A 23,198-nucleotide genomic window follows, 5' to 3' on the forward strand; every position below is an offset into this window, starting at 1 on the left:
TAGATGTGTCATGGACAGAGGAGGTTTCCCAGGTGTGAGAATGCCCTCTCACTCTGAACACTGGTGGGGGGGCAGGAGAGGATGTTGGTGGCCACCACTGAGAGGTCCGGCCAAACAGCAGATTTTCTCTCCCAATACTCCAAGAGGTTGCAGCGGGAGGGCTTGGGGGGCTCGGCTAGGTACTCTCTGACCATGGCCTCCACTGAGTCCTCCGACGTGACGGAAATCCCGACCCCGCTGCTGCCGACTGCCCAGCCCACCACCAAGGACCAGAATGGGGGTGAGTCTTCGTGGGGAGGGCTCTCTGCCTCCTGGTGGTGCTGGGCACTGCTACCGCCCTCTCCTCCCCCTCGCCCACACACTCTTCCCTCCCCTCTGCTTGCTGGGACCGGAGCTTGCGCACCGCTCAATGCAGGAGCTTCGCCCACTGGTGGAGCTCTCCCTGCCACATGGCTATGCTGCCCTTGATACGAGGGTCGCATATGCAGGCCAGTTTGTATGGCCTCCTAAAGCCCACACCCTCCACGACAGATAACGGGAGTCTGTCCAATGCGATCATCTCCGCCACCGCTCCAGTGCATGCCGCCTGAGCCCTCCCCCTGACTCTTACGCTGGCCATTGTCAGAGACCCAGAGGTCTCCTGGACCTCCTGGACAGTAGCCTGCCTAGGCGTACCACTCCCACCCACAGCACCCTCATGGCCAGTCTTCTTGCTGGCCACTGACTCCCCTCCCCCTCCCCCTTCTCTCTGCTCTGGACTCCTCACTCGCCCTCCAGGTGGTTTGCGTAGTGGCAGAAGTGAGATGCTCGGGTGGTGCCTCTGCACATGCTTGCAGAGAGCAGAGGATGACAGGTGCTTGGGGTTAGTGCCCCTACGCACCAGCAGCTTGCAGTGATGGCACAGTGTCAAGCAAGGGTCATGGGGAAGGACTTGAAAGTGCCTCCAGATTGAGTTGTCAAAACGGGCGCCGGCAGTTGGTGTTTCAGGAGGAGATCGAAGGAATGACTGCTACGGTGTGGAGCTAGACCGTAAAGAGGGAGTGGCGTGTGTGCTACAGACAGGGTCCCTGGAATTTCTGATGCAGAGGACTGGGATGGTGCTCCAAACCCCGCCCATTTCTCCTCAGATCCCTCCTCCTCCACAAACAGCTTCACCAGGTCCACTCCTGGCAGCATAGGAGAGATCACTTCTGGCTCCACCACAGGCTCCATGGACGGATCAGAAGTGAGAGACTCTGCTGCCGGACAGACTTCCTCCCCAGAACTGCTGCTGCCATCCTCCAACGGGCCACATACTCTGCCCCCCCCCCCTGACCCGTCTTGCGTAGCAAGGAACACTTCATATTGGTGCAGTAAAACGAAAGCCAAAACAGAGAGGAACCACTGGGGACAATGGAGGACAAACTTGACAGTGAGGGAGTGCGGCGGCAAGAAGTGGCCCTGACACTGGGATTGGGTGTGTTGGGCCCAAAAACCACCTTCACCCAGTCAGTGTCCCCAGTTGGCAGAGGCTCAAAATAATAATAATAAAAAAAACCAGTGTGGGCACTGATGGTGTGTGCAGTGGAGACAGTGGAGCAACTCCATGCCAGTATGTGAGTTGTGAGCGGGCAAGAGCCCCTGGCCCCCAAACCCACCTCCACCCAGTCACTAGCCTTGGCTACACAGGTGCTCACAAATAAATCACAGTGTGGCGCTGATGGTGTGTGCACAAAGCAAAGGACAGCTGCACCAGAGAAGTGTGCAAGTGGGGAGCCTCCAGACAGAAAAGCTACCCATGCAGTTGTGAGTCAGCGGGCAGCCTCCAAAACCACCTCCACTCAGTCACTTTCCCCAGCTGGACACGGGCTCAAAATAAAATAAAACAGTGTGTGCGCTGATGGTGTGCGCGCACAAAGAAAAAGCAAGCTGCACTAGAGAAACATGCAAGTGGGGAGACTGCAGACAGAAAAACTACCCGTGCAGTTGTGAGTCAGCGGGCAACCCCCAAAACCACCTCCACCCAGTCACTGTCCCCAGCTGGACACAGGCTCAAAATAAAAGAACCAGTGTGGGCACTGATGGTGTGCACAGCGGAGACAATGGAGCAACCCCGTGCAGGTGTGAGTCAGCGCACCAGAGGCATAAGCCCCCCCAAATACCACCCAGTCACTGCACTTGCTGCAGAGGCGCACAAAAGAAAACTAAAGGGCACTAAAGGGGTGTGCAGAAAAAGGGCAAACTGCACTACACCATGTAAGTGCACACTGATAGCTAACAAAAAAGTCAGGCGGGGGGAGGCACCCACAAAACAAACCAGATGTGAGACCCTCCAATAGGCAGAGAAAGAGAGCAATAAAAGCAAATAAAAGTGACGCTCCTGGGGGGGGGGAGGCCACAAACCCCCAGAAAGCCTCCAAAAAGCAGAGAAGGAGAAAAATAAAAGCAAATAAAAATCTTGGTCAAGCAAGATCACAATTCTACTCAAAGGCCTAACACTAGGCTGGAGGGGGGAGGTGAAAAGCTAAGACTAGGATGTGGCGGGGGGGGGAGGAAAAAAGCACCCTTTCCCCAAACACCTCCTCAGTCCCCAGTCAGTAAGAAAAAGCAGCGAACAAAAGAAAAGAAGAGGTTTTTCAGCCCCTTTTCCAGCAGCCAGAAGTGCAGGCCAAAGATCTCTCCCAAGTTCCCAACACTACAGCCAACCAGCAAGCTCTAGAGAAACTAAAACCAGGAATCACATGGCTTCCCCTATTTATGAAAAAAAGCCAAGATTGAACAACACAGGAGCACTCTGGTTGGCAGAAAGACCTGCCTAACATGGTTTGGGAGGAAGAGACTGGTGTTAGCATGGCTGCTGAAGGCCCATCTCCTCAGTTGCCTTAGAGATTCTAACCCTCCCTCCCCTTTTCCTGGCTGGATGGGCCAGAGTGGGAGCTCTCTAGTTGGCAGGGACAGCTGCCAATCAAGCCTGGAGTCCTGCCACCGTTGCCACCGTTGCCTGGGTGATGGAGTGTTTGGCGCCAAAAGTGTCTGAACCAGCCGCGGAACAGTAAGAAAAATTAGTTTGGTTCGGGAAAACGCGGTCCCATGGAACGCCTGGTTCTTTGAATATGAACCGGCCGTTCTGTCTGGAATTTTGTTCCGTGGTCCGTTTTGTGCCTATCTCTAATTAAGACTAATGAAAAGGATATCAGAGGGTATGCCAAGCTTTCCGCTTCTCCAGAAATTTTCATCATCCTGTATATCAACCCCACCACCACTCAAAAAAGGGAAGAAGGAAATGAGGCTTTCCCCCTGCATCCTGTACACCATGCCCTAGAGATTTAATCTGCTATGGAGCAATGAAGACATTACGGCTCAGCAATTTTCCATTTTCTGTTAGGAAGTCTTGAAAGGTCTTGGGTTAGCCACTACCAGTCTAATCTCTTTTACAAAACTGTCTGAACAATAAAGGTTCTTCTCTCTCTCACTATATATGTATGTGTTTATATGTGGTTGAACTCTAATGCATTCAGATCAAAAGTTATAACAATAATTGTTCTAACAGCTTTAGGATGACCTTTTATTTCTGCAAGTTCACTACTTACCTTCACTTTGGGTTTAGGTGCCAGAATCACCTTCTTCTTTGCCCTAAAGAAAAAAGGCACAGGTCTACAGTTAGAAAGCAAATCAATAATTTTTGTGAGAAAGAGCTCAGCTACCATCAAAGGCTCTAAAAGTGCATGACCACAAGTGTACAGCAAACATATTCAGGAAGAAAGGAGAAAATAACTTTACTGAAATCCTTAGAAATTTTTGTACCCATGGATAATATATAATGCATACACCCAATTTCCCCCCAGCATCTGCTTCTCAGGAGTATCCTGGGCAAATTCAAATTGCTCTTTAGACTTCTAAGCTAAAAAAACCCACACTATATTCCAAAACATTTTTGAACTTCTGTGAGGCACTTTGTAAGAAAAATTGAGAATAAGTTATATAGCATGCTCCACTATGAACCTTCGTTCTTCTGTTGAAATAGTCCAATTATAATAATGAACAGGGCTCATTTGGAGGGGGAATGCACCGGAACAGCGTTCCTGTAGATCTGAAAAGAGGTCACGTGGGTTTTGGTCCCACCCACATGATCCCTTTTCCTCCCCGCTGTCTCCCCTCCAAAGGAGGGTAAGCTGTTGCTTTAAATTCATTCTGCTGCTTTATTTTCATTTCTAACTCGTGAGTGAGAGAGAGTGAGTGGAAGCCGGGCTACTGGGCCTGGATCTCCAAAGGAGGGCAAGCTGCTTTGAGTTCATTCTGCTGCTTTATTTTCATTCATGACTAGTGAGTGAGTGAGTGTGTGCATCCGTGCAAGCAGGGCTGCTGGGGCTGGCTCTCCAGAGGAGGGTAAGCTGCTTTGAGTTCATTCTGCTTTATTTTCAGGAAATACCTGGAGATTTTTGGGGAAAGGGGCCTGGGGTGGGTGGGTGTTGCCTTCTGACACACTTCCAGTGATGTCAGGGTGTGTGGCATATGCTAATAAGATATGCTAATGAGGTATGCTAATGAGTTCTTCCAGTTCTTTTTCTATGAAATGACCCCTGATAATGAACAAAGATGTATTTACTTACTCTGTCATCTTTTCATAAATGCTCAAGACTACTTATAAATCAAAAAGCAAAACGTGAATACCACGACATGATTAAAGGACATAAGATCAATTCTAACTAATAAAAGAAACAATTACACCAACAATAGCAACAAAATAATTACTGAGAGTCCATGGAAATTAAAAGGTGCAAATCCAATAAACTGAAAAAGGATTTTAAAACAAGTCTTAAAACACAGCTGATTGAAAATGAAAGATGACCCTTGGAAGGTAGTTCCACAATATGGATGCTGCCACCAAGAATGCCCACATTACATGGTTATGCTTTTGCAGGGAAAAATGTTTTTGCAGGGAAAAATGTTTGTGACCATTCCCTGTGAAACAACTGACTTTTCAACTGAATAAAGCAGCAACACTAACCAAATACCTGTAATTGTAGGGAAATTTGCATTCTGGAAATTAATCCATTAGCAATTTTCTTATTATGGCTGTAAATATTCTTACTTAACATTGGAAATAAAACTGTTTAAATATAATCCCTGAAATCCCTGATCCTAGGAATCTGTAGACGCCCAGGAACAGTGTGGGGGTACTTTCTGGAACTCCCCCTTGAGAAGGAAAGCCATTGGCACATGGAACAAGGCATAGAATCCAACCCACTGTCAAGGCTATTTCTCTCAAGTGAATCTAAAGCAGATATTAGCATCTGAATGTTACAAAACACACGGGTTCAACAACACCAGAAACCAGGTAAGGCTTAATCCATTTAATTCTTTAACTCATCACAAGCAGAAACACAGCCATTGTTAAAAAACAAACAAACCCAAAACAAGAAGCCACTGGAGTTTCAGACAGACACAAAGAAGGGCAGGTAATTCAAAATATAAGGAATGCATGTCTCAATGCTGTACTCACGGAGCAGATGTAAGATGATTATGAACACTTCGGCTTTCTTTAAAAAGCATCCTGTAGGAGACAGAGAAGAAACCATTCTACTTGATCAAACGTGACAGAGGGAACCCTATTAGCAATTTTCTCCAGGAAAAAAGTTCAGATAGATGTGATCATTTGATTTCTGTAATTCCAGATCACCAAATGACTGGTTTATTTACAATATGACCAGAAGCTACTATACTATATAATATTACAATCTATGCACTCATTTTCAGTACAGCTAAGTACAGGTGGGGACCCACAAGGACTCGGGGGTGGGGTGGGATTTTTCTCTGTATCTCCTCCCACACTATGTCCCTTTCCTGGCAGTCCCCATAGCCGCTCTCCTTTTCCTGCTTCCTTCTTCTTTCTCATCAGCCAACCTGCCTTTATCTGCTACTATCTTCAACCTTCCTTCCTTCCCTCCCTCTGGCAGTCTCTACCCAGGCTAAGTTGGGCTCAGTTGAGCAGTAACCTCTAGTGCCAGGCCAAGTGGTGTGGGTGGTGAGTCTCCAATAGTTGCTGCTGGGTCTGTCCCTGGCAGCTTCTCTGCTCGGAAATCACACAGAAAGGGGACTCTCCATTTCAAGGGCTGTTTTGTTCAAGTCCAGCCCTACTCTCCCACTATGGCCTTTGCTTTACAGCAACCAATGCTTGGAAGGCTTAGCAATATTACTGTGGTTGCCTAGCAGCTTCCAAAATGGTGACTGTGAGCTCAGAGGGAATTCTCTCCTTAAAGCTGCAGGAGTTGTTTCTATTATTTTGGGGAGTTTTAATTTCTCAATTATTTTAATTCCTCTTTTTAAAGTTCTCAGGTTTTTTTAATTCAAAACTTGGGACTTCCTTTAGGTTTGTAGAAAAATTCCCCCTTCTGTCTCTAGTAGGGCTGTGTGCTTCTGTATTCGCTTCGGGTAAAAATACCCGAAGTGCAGCCGATCTGGAAAGATTCTGGATATCCCCGATTCGGAAATCCCAAACCAAAGCTTTATGAAGATTTCTGAAAGCGTCGGGGCTGCGTTTAAAAGGGCCTGCTGCTGCTTGCAAGCAGTGGCGGGGCCCTTTAAACATCATCCCACTCCCACCCCCACCTACCTTGTTGGCAGCAGCCACCGCCGACTGAGCCTGCAGGGCATGGGGGAACGCCAGAGCTGCCTCCTCTGGCCCTTCCTGCCCTCAAATGGCTGTGCTACAGTGGCCATTTGAGGGGCAGGAAGGGCCGGAGGAGGTGGAGAAAGCCCCTCAAATGGCTGCTGTGGCGCTGGCACACCACGGCCATTTGAGGGGCAGGAAGGGCCGGAGGAGGCAGCTCCAGCCTTCCCCAATGCCCCGGAGGCTGAGGCGGCAGCATGAGGCTGCGACGGCCTGGAGCCTCCAGGCCGTCGCAGCAGCTTCGGGCCGTCGCCACGGCAGCACGAAGCTGCTGCGACAGCCTGGAGCCTCCAGGCCATCGCAGCCACAGGCTGCTGCCGCAGCGGTGGCAGCAGCCCGCAGCACAGCTGACCCTCCCACCAGGTAAGGTAAGTGGATGGGAGGTGGAGGGGTTCCCCAGGGGGGTGGGGGTGGAAGGGTTGCCCCGGGGGGGGTAGGGGTGGAGTTGCCCCTTCACTTCAGTATGCTCCGAATATTTACGGAGCATACCGAAACAAGTTAAGTACCTTAATTCTGAAGTGGCTTGCCGCTTTGGAATTAAGGGATTTCCAAAATTTCCCCCTGCTTTGGGGAAACTCAAAGCAGGAAACCTAAATGAACCCCCTCCTGCACACCCCTGGTCCCTAGCTCCATTTTGCTGATCTATGAATCTATACTCTATGGCATGGTCTCGAATTAGATATATGATTTCTTATTAAGTGTTTCTCTTAAAACAGATAAAATATCTTGCCAAAACTGAACACAGAAAACAAATAATGCAGGAGGAGGTTAGAGATAAAAGACAGAATGGCTCCTAACATAAAGCTCTTTAGTATGCCAGAATAATCAGATTAATTTGTAAAATATGCAAAACAGAATTGTTCAGGAAGGCTTTTTTTGTTGAGCAGCAGAGCTGTGACATAATGAATCAGCTTGGGAGGTGACCTTTAATAGAGATAGTGTTTTTTTCTTTCAATTTGCTGATCCCAGCCCCACTGCATTATGTTGGTTTACTAAGAATCTTTGCAGAGAGATTCAAATGTTATCATATTTTGCAATCTGCCTGCTGACAGAATAATTTGTTTTACTAGGAATTTCTGTTGTTAGATTCAAATATTATCATCATTCAAATGTTATTATATTCTATACTCAGCTTACTGACTGACTGAATGTCATAAATAAAATAAACATAAACATAAACAAAACATAAAATAAAATGAAATACAATAAAACAGCGATCTGGGAAGGGGAGACTTTTGGAAGGTAACATTCTCAACTTGGGCATTACTGGTGAACCCTTTAAATTTAAAAAAACCTGCGTAAAAGACGATATCTGCTTCTGCCTTACGTTACTATGTTTAATGTGCACACTTTCATACTGTACTATGTTGTTTGGATTACAACTATAAGTACAACTGCACAGATAACATAACTTCCAGCAGAAGTTTTCAACGGTTACGATGGTTAATGGGAAAAAAATTATAGATGTGTTTTATAGATTACAGCAAAGCTTTTGCCTGTGTGGATTATGAAAAGCTATGAATGGTGATAAAAGAAATGGGGGTACCACAACATCTGACTGAGTTGATGTGCAACCTATACTCTGGTCAAGAGCCTACTGTTAGGATAGAATGTGGGGGAACAGAATGGTTTCCAACTGATATAGGTGTCAGACAAGGATGTATATTATCCCCCTATCTGTTCAACCTATATATGCAAAACAACATAAGGAAAGCTGGATTAGATTTAGATGAAGGTAGATGAAAATTGGTGACAAGAACATGAATAATTTGAGATATGGAGATGACACCACATTACTGGCAGTGGCAGAAAACCATAAAGATATGAAACAACTGCTGATGAAAGTTAAGGCACAAAGTGTCAGAACAGGATTACAGCTGAACATAAAGAAGCAAAAGTAAAGCCTAATGACAGTGACAAAAATGAAATTGTTCAAGATTTTCTATTCCTTGGCTCAATCATCAACTAAAAGGGAGACTGCACCCAAGAAATCAGAAGAAGATTAAGACTTGGAAGGGTAGCCCTGAAGGAACTAGAAAAGATTCTTAAGGATAACAGTGGGTTGCTGGGAACAACGATCAGGATAATTCATACTATGGCACCCCCCATTACTATGTATGAATGTGAGAGTTGGACAATGAAGAAAGCTGGCAGGAAGATTAATTCACTTGATACGTGGTGTTGGAGGAGAGTTTTACGGATACCATGGACAGCCAAAAAGACAAATAAGTGTGTTCTAGATCAAATCAAGCCTGAATTCTCCCTGGAAGTTAAAAATGACTAAACTGAAGCTATCATACTTTGGTCTCATCATGAAAAGACAAGACTCACTGTAAAAGACAATAATGCTAGGAGATATGGAAGGCAGCAGGAAAAAGAGGATGACCCAAAATGAGATGACTTGACTCAGCCTCCCATTTGCATGTTCTGAGCAAGGCTGTCAATGATAGGACATTTTAGAGGTTATTAATCCATCCCATACAGTCTCCCCATAAACCAGAAGCAACCTGACAGCACATAACACACAGCAGAAGTTTTGGTACAGAAGACCCAGTTGTTTTTACTCTAGGTAACTGCAGTAGAACCCTGATTTATGGAAGACTAGCTTGATGCCCGTGCTTCACTAAGGTTTTTAACTACTTTAAATCCAGTTATAATATTTAAGTGTATGTAACATTTTTTGGTTTGTGGGTTTTTTTTAAAATTGCTTTTGTAGTATAATAGCATAGTTCCTGAGCTTCACAAAGGTGTTTGAATAAAGCGAAGTGTGTTGATGCTGAAAACTGAAGTGGATTTTGAAATGTAACATTTATTGAAGAGATTTTAAAAGGAAAAGACTGTAGTGCAATAAATAAAAGTGAAAAATACGTACAACTTTTTTTTTCTACTGAAGGACCTCTTTGTAGACTTCATTGGTGGTTTCCCCCTCAGGTGCTAGGATCACCAGAGAGATCTCTCAGTGTCACAGTGACACTGAGAGATCTCTGTCTTTTGGTGCTACACCTCTGAAGATGCCAGCCACAGCTGCTGGCGAAACGTCAGGAACTACAATGCCAAGACCACGGCAATACAGCCCGGAAAACCCCCAACAACCATCGTTCTCCGGCCGTGAAAGCCTTCGACTTTACTGATGTTTGTTACACACACACACTGACACTTATGCACTAACACTCACTCAAAGCTGAGGCACTGGGCTATTGAAGTCAGTAACTCTGACTAGAAGCAGCTCTCCAGGGTCTCACGAAGAAGGCTTTAACCTATAACTGATCCTCTGACTGGAGACTGAACCAGAGACTTCCTACATACAAAGCTGCTGCTTACCACTGAGCCACATCCTTCCAGATCTTTTATAATTTTTTCTATTTCATTGTCTTTTTTATTTCAGTTTACTAGGTAGCACACTGGGGGAAAGGAGGCCTATAACAATTTTTAACTCTGTTTTACTATGATTTAAAAGAATGTTACTAACTTTGAGTCCTTTTTATAGAATGGCACATTAAAAGGGCCATAAATAAATTCTAAACAAACAAAATGCTGATCTGAGAGAGTATGATTGTACCCTATACACAGAGTTTTTTTTAAAGTTCTGCTTAAAAATTCTTCTCTACAAGACAACTACAGGCTATTTCTGCTCCAAGACAGGGATCAGCCTTGGAGGGAATGAAGACATACCTCAGAAGCATTAGTCGGATCCAACACTGTGGGCATAGGGTCTATTCAACCTCATTCACCACCAACTCCTTTTCAGAGAAGTGTGTCTAGACTTGCCGAACTCTCCCAGTTTAGATCATTTAAACAACAACAGTGCAATCCTAAGCAGAGTTAGACTAGTTGAAATCAATGGGCACAGACTGGAGTAACTCTTCTTAGGATTGCACTGAAAGTCATTTTATCATTAAATGAAGGAAGATAAAGGGAAACCAGAACAGAGAAAATTGAGAAAAGAAATGGACATGATTCTAACTGCTACTCTGATTTTGCAGCTCTTCTGACACTGAATTTTATACTGTGTACAGACGTAAAACAGTAAGAAGGGTGTAGCACTCTGAGTGCATTCTGAGCTCTCTTTTTAAATATATATTTGACTACAGCATTATCAGCAAACGAAATGCTGCTACAGCCCAGCTGCTCAGATGCTTTTGCCTTTCCCATCTGCCTGTTAAGGAACCAAGCATCGCATAGCTTGCCTAACAACCACTATATCCATCTCTGCTGCAGGACACTTTCTTTCCCAGAATGAAACAGTGGCAACAGCAGCAAGAAGTCATGCAAGCAAGAAGCAGGAAAAAATACTTTCTAAGTCTCTGCTTCCTCACCTGCTCCACTGCAGCTGCTTCCTCTTACTACAGAGAAGGAAAGAGTTCCACAACTCTGTGATGGCATAGGCAGAGCCTCCCCCCATTTCCAGCAAAAGGGTGTCATAAGCTTCATTTTTCAACAGTATGCAGCAGCAGCGATGGATTAGATACCCACTGGCCGCAGTGAATATTAGGGTTTGATTCAATAACACATTACAGTCACATATACACTAAAGAGAGCTCAAAGTACATTCTCTCTCTAGTGTATCCTTGGTTCACAGCCTTAGAATGATACCAAAGTGCAAATCAGTACCCCCTCCCATCGCCAGAGAAGGATCTTTTTTGTCAATCAGTAAAATGCCATTTGGTGTTGATGACGGAACATGATAAACTTGATAACCATATTTGCTAATCCTGCTATGACAATTTGTCTAATACTAGGAATTGAGGGGACAGCTTGAACTATTTCTGAATCTTTTTCTTGTGCTTACATGGTACGCTTATGTTTGCCACTGTTCAAATCCTTTGTTACTTGCATTAATTTTGTAATTCAACCTGTGAAGCCAGCCAAATATGTCAGTTAACATCTTGCTAGAATTATCTTGCTAAGTGCTTGGAACGTTTTCTGTAACATTCTTCCACTTTGACAGTAATCCTCCAAAAGTTCTGCATGGCTGCTGTTCAGATCGTGAGGATTAAAATGGTTTAAAACAGGCAGCTAACAATAAGATAGCCAATTACTATAGCGAGGTAGCTGCCGGCTATGATAGTACCATGAACAAGTGTCTAGAAGCAGACTGTGGACAAGGGTTAACAAGCTGAAATTTATCCTGACTAAACAGAAGTGCTACCAGTGGGGGGAAGTTCAGACCTGGGAACTGGGATGTTTCCTGTTCTGGATGGAATTGCATTCCCCCTAAAGGTACGGGTTTATAGCTTGGGGGTACCGCTGGACCTGGCTCTCCTGTTGGATAAACAGGTGGCAGCAGTAGCATCTTTCACTAGCTTTAGCTGATGAACCAGCTGCAGCTGTTCCCAGACAGAAAAGATCTTGACACTGTTGTGCATCCCTTGGTACCATCTAGCTTAGATGACTGTAATAGAGGAGAGGAGAATTATGTCGGCCACAATGGGTCCCTACTGGGGAGAAAGATGGGGTATGAATTAAGTAAAATAAAACAGATAAATGCCCTTTTTGTGGGACTGTCCTTGAAGGCTGTCCAGAATCTGCATTTGGTATAGAATGCTGTGGCTAGAACACTCACTGGAATGAGTCATAGAGACCATGGACAATATAACTCCAGTCTTGTTCCATGTATACTGGCTCCCAATGTGCTTCCTGGCCCAATTCAAAGTGCTGGTTCTGACTTTTAAAGCTCTATACAGCTTGAAGCCAACACATCTGAAGGACCATCTAGTCCCATATGAACTTTCCCAACTTCTCTGGTCATCTTCAGAGGTCCTACTTCAGGATGCCTCTGCCGTCTGAGGCTAGAGGGGTGGGAATCCAAAAAAGGGACCTCTCGATTGTTGCACCAAAACTTTGGAACTTCTCTCCAGAGACATTTGTCTGTCTCCCTCTACTGTCTTCTGCCAGCAAGCAAAGACTTTTTTGGTTTGGCGTTCCCTCAATGACTCTTATTAGCCATCCTCCTTGTGTGTTTTTATGTGTTTATATGTTATATTTGGTATAAATACCTGATATATATTTGTATCTTAAAAGCCTAAAATGTTCTAATACCTGAAATGCCACCTTGGGGACTCTAAATGGTGTGGAAAGGTGGCAAAGAAATGTTTTAAATAAAATGAAAATATATAAATCCTATTGTGAACTGGAACAAAATGAAATTGTGCAAGTGCTCCTCTAGTCTGCAGAAGGCTTTGTGAGTTGACTGTAGTTCCCTTTGATTCCTATTATAGAAAGCATTTTCGTCATTGTTTGTATTGTTGTGTGAACTAACATATCATTCTGTACTTTCCTTCCTATTTTTGTTCTGTGACAATCATCTGATCAGTGGCTCTTAAATGTGCTAAGGAAAAAACCTGAAAGAATCAAGGCACTGTGATAGTAGGACCCTGAGATCCTATTGAACTGGTTATATCTAATATATACAACAATATTCAAAAATGGCTTGCTAAGATTTGAATACAGATCTACTATACTGCTACAAAACTTTTCTTCATCTTGTGTAAGCAGCTGATCAGGATTAGTATGTCACAGTATGTGCGAAGAATCAGCATCATAGCAAATCACCTATTTCTTTACAAAATGTTTGAGGAAGATTGTTCTTGCAACACACACACACGCACACATGCATGCATGCATGCACACACACACCCCACTGCTCACTCTTTCTAGACTTCTTTCTCATTGCTAGATGATGTTCTTCTGCTTTTCTGTCCATGCTGAGCAGCTGCCTTCTTCTGCTTGCTGAACAGACAAGAGCAAAGCAGCAGCCCTGTCCACAGTGAAGTAGTAGATGAAAAGCTTGATGTAAATGGCCATGGGGGCAGTGCAGTAAAAGTATGGGCTGAGTCCCAGCTCTCTTTTTTCAGAACACTTCTGGAAGCATAATTTTGCTTTGGGACAACTGGCCAACCAGGTCTCTGGGCCTAGTGTTCCTTGCAGATTTGAATCCAGCCAAATGGGAAGCTGTTCCTTCCATGTGTGTGGTTAATTAATAAAGGCAAGTGGGGCAGTTTTTAAAAAAGCAACCTGTCAAAACCGAGATTCCTTTAATGGACTGCCAACACAGCTGACCATTTATCCATCAGCAACCTAAGTAAGGACTGGAATGTGTTTTAAGAGAGTGACAGCTCTCTGGGGCAATGGTGTTTCTTGCCATATAACTATTTCAGCATATTCTCATGCAAGTCTTGGGGTCAATTTTAATATAGTTCAAAATGTACTCAAAAGGGCATTTCTCCATCAGAAAATAATTGTAAAGGAAGTCACACAGAGCACTAAAATACTGTCAAAAAGGGACAGTTATCGCAGCCATTTAAATGGGTGAGGAGACTCAAGACAGCAAACTTTAGCAATAACAACAAAATGCCAAGAGATTTTTAACATTCCTAAAGAACAGAATGGGACTTTGTTTAAACATGTATGTGGGTGCAACGTTAATATCAGAATACACAGCAGTTACTTAAGGAAAGAAACAAACTGTGCCTCAATCTACCAAGTAGAGCCATTTCAGAACATTTTACAATATACTGCAATACTTTCTGCCTCCTGATTGGATAAAAACTTTTTTTACAAACCTTTCTAAGTTAAGTGCTGCTAATTTCAATATTTTCAATAAGTTTCTATGCAGAAACTTATTAGCAGAAAGCAGCTTATTAGTAGGCACAAAATGCACTGCATCTCAGAAGTTAGAAATACACACAATTTGAATATTAAAATGTCTGAGAACTGCATGATCATGGTGAGCACAATTTACATAGGAGTTATTTTTCAGATGCTATAAACTGCCCTACTATTAAAGAATAGCACAGTACACATACTTAAAACTAAAAAAAAAACCCTCTGAATGTCTGCAACCAATTATGCAGCTGGGATTGTTGATCACAGAACAGAAGGATTAATGTACAGTTTGAGAGATGACAGTTCCTTATCAATACTTTGTTGGAAGCTAAGGCAAGCAGACTACAAAGAAATAATTGCAGAGGATCTGCCTGGAATATTTTGTATTCAAGTGGCCCCCTAGAACACATAAAGGTATTCAACAATGTATGTTGTTTTTATTAGCGAAGATCACCTCTCTGTCTTTGCCATACACAGCTCACATTATCTAGAAAAGGTTTCATTTTTTTTAAAGGGCAAACCAAATAAATGCTACCATTTTTCTATACCTATCACTATGACTAAAAATGCTATTCATTATGCATTTGATAAAACTAATAATGGACAGGTTTTGTAAGCACTGATTATGCTATTTCTGAAACTGTCTTTAGACAGATTCAGTAGTTAGTACTAAAGCCTAATTTGATATAGCATAGAACATATTCCTTGAAGAACATGGTATGCATTCTGAATTTTTCAATATAATATTATACCTTATCAATAGGAATAGTCAGTGTTTGCAAATATATTTTGATAATCTTAAAAAAACACTCTGGCAGCAACGTAACTATAATCACGAGCAACAACTGCATATTCTGGGCCCCAGATGTGCATTCTCATTCACAACAAAAGGTATGTCCAGCCAATTCAACAGGGCTCAAATGAATCCACAATGTGGACTGAGATGTGCATCTGCAAAAATAACACCACTAGAAAGCTATTATGCAAACAAATTTCAATAGATCAGGGTGTTTATCTTTAACACTAAGAAATTTTAATATTTTTTCTTTTCCTACAGAAAATCAGGAGAACGATGCTTCAGTGATGAAACTTCTTTTAGGTCATCTTAGGATGCCAATTATCTCTCCTCAAACTCTTCACAACCTCTCTTACCTAAGCTGAAGTCCTGTGGCTTGTCTTTGTCTTGTCTATCTTAGATTGCAACTCTTCAAGGCAGGAAAGGAGTCTCACTGTTCATAAAGAGCCAAGTATATTTACAGCACTATATACATAGTAAGACTTAGTAAGACTTATGTCATGGTGACCAAAATATTCAACAGCATATCTGAACAGCAGTCTGAACAGCTGATTAACAGCTTTCCTTAATTCTTCATAGTAACAACGTTTGGTATTTCAAGCTATTAAACTGGCTTTACTGGAAGCTACAGTTAACACAGCCATATGTCTTCTTATCTCTGTTTCAGACTGAATCAGCTTAATGTATACTTATGTTGGCCTTTCTAGAATAGGACAAACTAGTGGTCAAGAAATGTAAGACTACATAAAAATAGCAGTTTGTTAGGGATAATTCCAAACTAGAACAAAATAAAACACCAAATGATAATAGTGTCAACATGTTTAAAGTAGGTTAGCATAAGTATAGTAATCTACAAACAGCTGTTCATTTCAGCATTATATGCTATAGAGAATTGCCTTGACAGTTACCTTCTGTTTCAGGAGCTTAGGCTACAGTTCCAGTCTGGCTCCTCAAATCACTCTCTTATTTGCTCCATCTCAATAACTTTCTACTTTAAAAGAACCTCTTTGAATGCTTTTTAGGGGGGGAAATACCTAGCTTTGCCTTGAATACTTTTCATCTATACCTTCCAATTTGGGCTACAATAATTGTCTTGAAAAGAAACACACTAACTCTAGTACATCAGGATTTGAGTCCAGTGCCACCTTAGAGATTAACAAGATTTTCAGCTTTTGAGAGTCACATTGTACCTTTGTACCTTGTAAGATTGTACCTTTACACCCTGACTACCTTCTTTGCTTTACCCCTCCCACAACCTGAATGGGATATAAAGGCTCAGGGATCTCCACTCCTACTTGTATCTGAAGAAGGGAGATTTGATGCTCAAAAGCTTATACCATGGAAATCTTGATCTGTAAGGTGCCACTGGAATCAGACCCTGCTGTTCTGCAGACCAACATGGCTATCTATATGAGACCACCTCTACAATGTCACTTGAAAATCTACACTAAGAGTACTTTGCTTCAGATTCTCAGATCTAGATGAAAATTTGCAGCAGTATTGGCCACTGATGTGGAATGTACTTGGAAACACAAATACAACTGTTTACATATCAGAGCCCATACATATCATTAGTAAGAATCAGCCAGGAAAAGCTGCGTTCACTGCAAAAGGAAGTTACTAGAGACTTTGTCAGGAATGATAGGGTATTAAATCACACCCTATCTGTGATCTTCTAGTCCCTACTCAAAGCTTTTTTTAAAAAAAACCTAAACTTTCCTATTTTGCAATTAGGTATCACCCTCCTCCTAACTTCATAAGAATGAAAGAATTATTAAGCTGATGGCTGTTCTGTAAATTTCAGTGCACTTCTATGCAACTGCTAAATGTTGTTTGCTTTTGAATAAAACACCAACATTTAAATTGATATCATGCTACACATTTATAATGATACACCACTGAAGAGCTTTGCAGAGGCTTTGCCCTTTCCTAGAAGGCAGTCCACCCAAATAGTGTTTGTCAGTTCTTCAAACTCCATTGCTGGGTTTCACAGTATTCTATTAAATTCTCATTCTGCTCAGCATGTCATGTATATTAGGAAAGGCTTTATGGAGCTATGATATAATCCAGCAGCAGCCCAATGTTTACTAATTTCTTCCTTGCAATGTGACATTTTTAACTGCCTCAGGTATCAAAATAATGCTTCTTCTCAAGTAGCTGGTTAGATGAATAGTGAGAGCCAACTGAGACTGAAGCCACACAAAACTATAATCATCAGGCTGTGAAAGAACGCATTTCTCACACTTCATGTTGCTGATTCTTTTTTGATCACTCAGGTTTGCAAACTTGGGATGCTCCCAGATCTATGGCATACCTGGAATTCCAGGCTGCACTGATGATAAGGAGTGGTCTCCCTCAGTTCCATGTGCACATACACATTTTTTAGATTTTTATACTGAGTTTCCTCCAAAGAGTGATATACCTGTTCCACACTCCCTGCCCTCAGTTTTATCATCATAGCAATCCTGTGAAGTAGGGCTGATTCTCAAGATCATCCAGTAAGCTTCATAGTTGAGCTGGGATTCAAATCTGAGTCCCTCCTGTTTGCCACCTTATCTGGTACTCTATTACACAACATTGGTTCTTCCTCCTCTATGTCCCACTGATCAATCAACCAAAAATGATTATTCCATCTTGCATACCACATTTAGAGAAGGACATGCAAAAGACACTCTCAATGATAATTATTGAACTTCTTTCACTTTGGAGATTCAAAGCCCTAGCTTTGAATCTTTCAGTCATTTCTATTCAAGCTGATTTCCTGTTATACTTGTAAGGCTGTGAAGGCTGATTTTACTGGTTATTTCATGTATGCTACTTGACAATTGAAAATAACCTAGATCTTAGGGATATGGCTCAAAAACTGACAAGTTAGTATACTATGATTTATTTATTTAAATTCTATTTAATTCAGCCCGTGAAGTTTGAATAAGCAAAAACTGAGCCTAAGCAAGTACCATACCTAGCTTGCATCCAGCCTTTAGGCCACAGTGGTTTCACCTCGGTCTCCATAAAAGTCTTCAGGTAATCTTCTGCAGACTGGCTTCTATTTGGCTCCAGTTCATAACATCCTAATTTTATCTTGACAAGGTTACACAGCAAAGATCTGTCGAAAGATACCAGACAGGTTTGAGGTCCACAGCCATCACCATCAATATGTCAAAGTTATCTCTGTGCATCTTCCATGATCTGAAACCTACCCTTCCTCCACATGGAAACCTACACTGCTGCATTCTATTGTAGATCATATAATAAAGTTTTGATTTTAATTTCTCAGAGTTAGAGCTACATTATTTTCATATCTCAGGACTTCATTCCATATAACCCAAATTTCTGTAGTCAACAGATCTAAATTCCAGAGCACAAAATATGCAAAGAATTTCCATTGCATTACTAAACCACAGAATCTGATTGAAGAATTGAGAGTAAAAAAATGGAGATGCTTTATAAAGATCTGTGAGGTGAGGAGCGGGCGGGAATGATCACTAATTACTGGGTAGTCATTAGTTAAATAGGCACTTCATATTTCCAGAAATCAATAATCTTACCACGGCAGTTAGAGGGTACTTTTATGGGTGCCTTTTCCTGGGGGTTTTCTGCAGTTGTGCTTCACTCATAGAGAAGCCAAATCCACTGGAAGTGCACAATTAAAAAAATAAAAACTGCAGATTCCCATATTTTGCTAGGCAATAAGAAGTTTGCATTTCACCCACATATCTTCCCAGTTTTGTTCTACAATCACCGGGATAAGATACAGGACAACTTGAAAAATGAGGGACAGCAGCAAGTTGCCAACATTTAAGTTGTATGCAGCAGTAATATACTCAAGTAACATGACAGTATGGCACACCAATTCAAAGGGCCTTCATCTGGTACAAAGAAACCAGAAAGTTCTAGGATAAGGTTGCTGGTTCAATTAAAGGCAGGAATCATTACTCAGTGGGTGCATAAATGGATCACTGCATGGTACCTGGAAAGGATACTGAGTAACCTAGTAAAACAGAACCCACACTGTTAGTTTACATGATAGGGATAATGATACTAATACCTCATTAACAATGTTAACTTAATACATACAGTATACTTTCATACAGTTTTCATCTAGTCAAGAGTTGTACCATATTAAATACCTAACAACCATTTTGAATTTATTTTTCTTTTATTTACAAAATTTATATCCTGCATTTCTGCCCAATCAGGACCACCAAAGGGGATAAAAATTAAAAACAAATTATTATGAAACCACATCAGACGATGCATAAAATCAAAGCTAAGATACATATATAAAAACATATAAACCAATGATTAAAACAAAGGGCAGGACGGAAGGATCATTGAGATAACAGATGAAACAAAAAGTCTTCGCTCGCTGGCCAAAGACAGTGATGTAAGGAGACAGACGAATATTCCTGGAGAGCGAGTTCCATCGTTTTGGTGCTATGACCAAGCAGGCCCTCTCTCAGGTTGCCACCTGTCTAACTACAGAAGGTGGGAGGCACCCAAAGCAGGGCCTCTGAAGCTGGCCATAGTGGTCAGGTAGGTTCATAAGGTAGTAAACAGTCCTTAAGGTATGCTGGTCCCAAACTATCATACCTTAAAGTCAGCACCAGCGCTCTGAATTGGCCCTGGAAACAAGTAGGGAGGCAGTGCAGATGGACCAAGACTGAAGTGATATAGTCCTACAATCCACTTCAGTCAACCACCTGATTGCAGTATTCTGCACCAACTGATGTTTCCAAGGACTGTATATTAGGAAAAGCAGTATATAAACATATTAAATTAATTATGTATATATAGGCTTAAATTTGACTAAAACCCAAATTATTCTGCATGCTCTGAAAAACCCGCTAAGAATATTTTTGCAAGCATTCCTTTCCCTGGTATCTGATTGTGCTGTGACAATGTCCCTGCATGCCATTAAAAAAACTGTTCTAGTAGATAAACAGGCAATATTATATCACACCTCACTGTATCATCCCAGTGGAATTTCTTTCTTGGTCCTGCAACCCTCTTTCCTGGCTTCTCATCATCTTCCTCTTCTGAGCCATTCTTGTCTCGTTCATCTTCTGCCTGCAATCTGGACCAAAACCAGTAACTGCCTTGTTGGCAAAAAGTAGGTGTATTTATTTCCCATCATTAGATTACAGAAGTGAAAAGTTCTGAATCAGTGGGAAGGGGGGAGGGGAGGTGGATAGAGAAAAGCTTGGCACTACAGGCCTAGAAAGCAGCGATCTCAGGAGAGAGACAAGGAACTAGGTAGAGCACTGCAATCCCACCCTGACATCTGGGAGTAACATTCACTGTTCTCTTGTCTTGAGTATTCAGATACTGCTTAAGATTTAAAGTTGCTCCACAATCTTAACAACTAGAAACCTGTTTTTGCCCCGTGAAAAAAGGCATTTCAGAAGCCAAACAGTATTCTAGATTTCCATTCCTGAGCTCGATGGCTGATTCTGCAGAATACACACAGCTCTGATGGAATTAACATTTTGTGTTTCTATGTCAGCTATTTGCCACATTTCCAACTTGTACGGAAAATGCTCACAAGATGACTGTATGAAAGCATCTACAGGGAGTCTGCTGAAGAAGGTGCTTAACCAGTTCCAACCTCTTTGTTGTGTGGAATACTCCAAGGAAAAATGACAAGTGATCAAGGACTACAGAATAATTGGTCTGTCTCCTTGTTTCCCACCACTTCTTGAAGGATTTCATTATTCTTTTTCTCATTTCTGACATAATATACTGTGAAAAGACCTTCCTATGAAAATTTCAGAACCAACTACAGAAAGCAGTAAGTACACCCCCACCCCTACTCCATCAGTATTTCATAACCCCACTTTCTTACATGAATCTTGTACATTAACCAAATATAATCCCATAGTTTAAGTACATACTTGGCATTCTTGGCCTGACTGTGTGCCTGGCAGTCCTCCTGATATTTGAATAACTGGTCAGGCATGACATTGCTGACAGCCAGTTTCAGTTTTTGCAATGGTTCCTTCAAGCGGTCATCCTGAGAAGACACAAGTATTAGAAGAGTAATGCAAGACTGTAGCCACCTGATTTTTTACCAAAGTCTACCTCTGTTCTGAACAACCTCAAATATTTCTTTCATTTCCTGAAGTGACAATTTGATTATTAATTTTAACGTTTATTTTGTTCTGCTCCTACCTTGAATGAAATTGTCCTATTATAGCAGCAACAACTGGAGATCCTTTTATCAAATAGGATCAACAAAACATTTGTAATGTAAAATGGCATCAAGGCCTACCCCCTTCTCCCCCAGGCAGCTTCATCAGGAAGAATACAGCCTCCAGGTTCAAGGAACTGGCCACCCTGGTCTAGGGCATTCTACATACCAATAAACTGGAAGGGAGGGGGAAGAGTCAGATTCTGATTTTGAATTAAAATTTGGCACAAATAAATAAAAAATTATAAAAAGACCCTGTCCTATGCACTTTTGTTACATTCACACCAGTCCCATGCTGTTTCCTATACCAATATTTTATAAGTATCCATATGAATATCTGTAGTGTGGGAAAAGTAGCTCCTCTCTTCACCACTGTAGCATCAACTATGGAGAGTTAAACTGGAAAAATCACAAGATAACTGTCAGAAAACATCCTTCATTCCTCAACAGGCTACAAATGAGAAAAACAGCACAGCAGCAACAGATGAGAAGACCATCTGTTGCCATTTGAGGGACAAATTTTCAAAACTATGATGCCACTTTAATAGGTTGAAAAATAATAGTCCATTTAGCAAAAAAGTCATAAAAATTAATACCAAACGCTTGGATATAAGCCTGAAAATAAAATGGGAAAAAACATGTACTTGTTCGCCAGATACAACGGGTCACTTGAACTCTATGCCTCCTACTCAGCAGTGTCTATTCAGATAAATACATGATATTTCATTTTTTTAAAAAGTCACAGAAATCTCCCTAAAATTTCCATCAAGAAGTTGAAATAATCATTAAAAAGCAACCGACACTCATATAGGAAAAATATATTTAACTGTCACGAGCCCTAGCCAAGGAACTTGCACTGTAAAGGGCCTTGAAACTCATCAAATTACAATTCGTATGGTTCGGGGGGATGGGGAGATGCTTAAAGCATTTTGATCCCACCTTTACTTCCATTTGTGGCTGTAAATACATTTAAAATATAAAATTTAATTTGCATATATAAAATCTACTGTGCCCTTTGGACTGAAAGTTTCAGTGTACAGACAACCATGTTGACCAATATCTTATAGTTTACCCTTACATATACCAATGCTACAGATACTTTTACCTGAACATTGAGGTGCAGCTTCTTCAAACGCTTTATCAATGTGTCCTTATTGCATGGCACAAAAGCCTCAAGGTGAGAATATACTCCATTGCGGATGTTAGGACTCAGTTCCTGTAACTGCAGCTCAATACTGATAAATGGAAAACAAATTTACAAATAATGAGAAATAGCTGAGGAAGACAATGCTTCTACTTAGAAGCCTTCTTAAGGGCACTTGACGTTTTATTTATTTATTTTACAATAAATAAGGGCCACCAAGGAACATAACAAATTAAAGAAACATACATAATAAAAACACTTCTTAAAATCATTAAACCAACAAACATACATCAGTAAAACAATTAAAACCAGAGCTAACGTACACACAGAAAATTACAAAAACATCAATTAAAACATTGGGCAAGAAAAAAGGATCACTGAAGGAATTTTCCTCCAGGCTGTACTGGCTGGGTATCCTGGAGGCTTTTTGCCTCCCCTCTGGGTATAGAGCAGGGGTCACTGTGGGAGGTGACTGTGAGGGAGATAGCTTTGAATTTCCTGCATTGTACAGGAGGTTGGACTAGATGATCCTTGGAGTCCCTTCCAGCCCTATGTTTCTAAACAAAACAAAAAAGTCTTTACCCACCAGCAGAAGGGGCAGATGTGACTCCCTGACAAGAACGCTCCAGAGTTTTGGTGCCACTATGAAGAAGGCCCTCTCTCCGACTGCCACCCAACTAACTAATCTCAGAAGATGCAAAAACCTGAAGTAGGGTTTCTAAAGACGACTGCAGAAGTTGGACAGGTTTCATAAAGGAGTCCTTCAGGTACTTTACTCAAAAACCATATAAGGACTTTAAAGGTCAACAGCACT

The 23,198-nt window shown here is 41.9% G+C and overlaps 1 protein-coding gene across 1 annotated transcript in view; it reads right to left on the reverse strand.

Annotated features, from left to right (window-relative positions):
* Positions 1–23,198, reverse strand: part of UBN2 (ubinuclein 2) — a 58,593-nt gene that overhangs the window by 18,619 nt on the left and 16,776 nt on the right. The window contains exons 8-13 of the mRNA XM_054988084.1: positions 22,346–22,475; positions 20,945–21,063; positions 20,014–20,127; positions 18,013–18,156; positions 5,483–5,533; positions 3,570–3,612 (exon numbers count right to left, since the gene is read on the reverse strand). Coding sequence (XP_054844059.1) covers positions 3,570–3,612; positions 5,483–5,533; positions 18,013–18,156; positions 20,014–20,127; positions 20,945–21,063; positions 22,346–22,475 — 601 coding nt within the window. The remainder of the gene's footprint in view (positions 1–3,569; positions 3,613–5,482; positions 5,534–18,012; positions 18,157–20,013; positions 20,128–20,944; positions 21,064–22,345; positions 22,476–23,198) is intronic.

Source organism: Eublepharis macularius, chromosome 9 (genome assembly GCF_028583425.1).
Source record: "Eublepharis macularius isolate TG4126 chromosome 9, MPM_Emac_v1.0, whole genome shotgun sequence".
NCBI classification, from domain to species: Eukaryota; Metazoa; Chordata; class Lepidosauria; order Squamata; family Eublepharidae; genus Eublepharis; species Eublepharis macularius.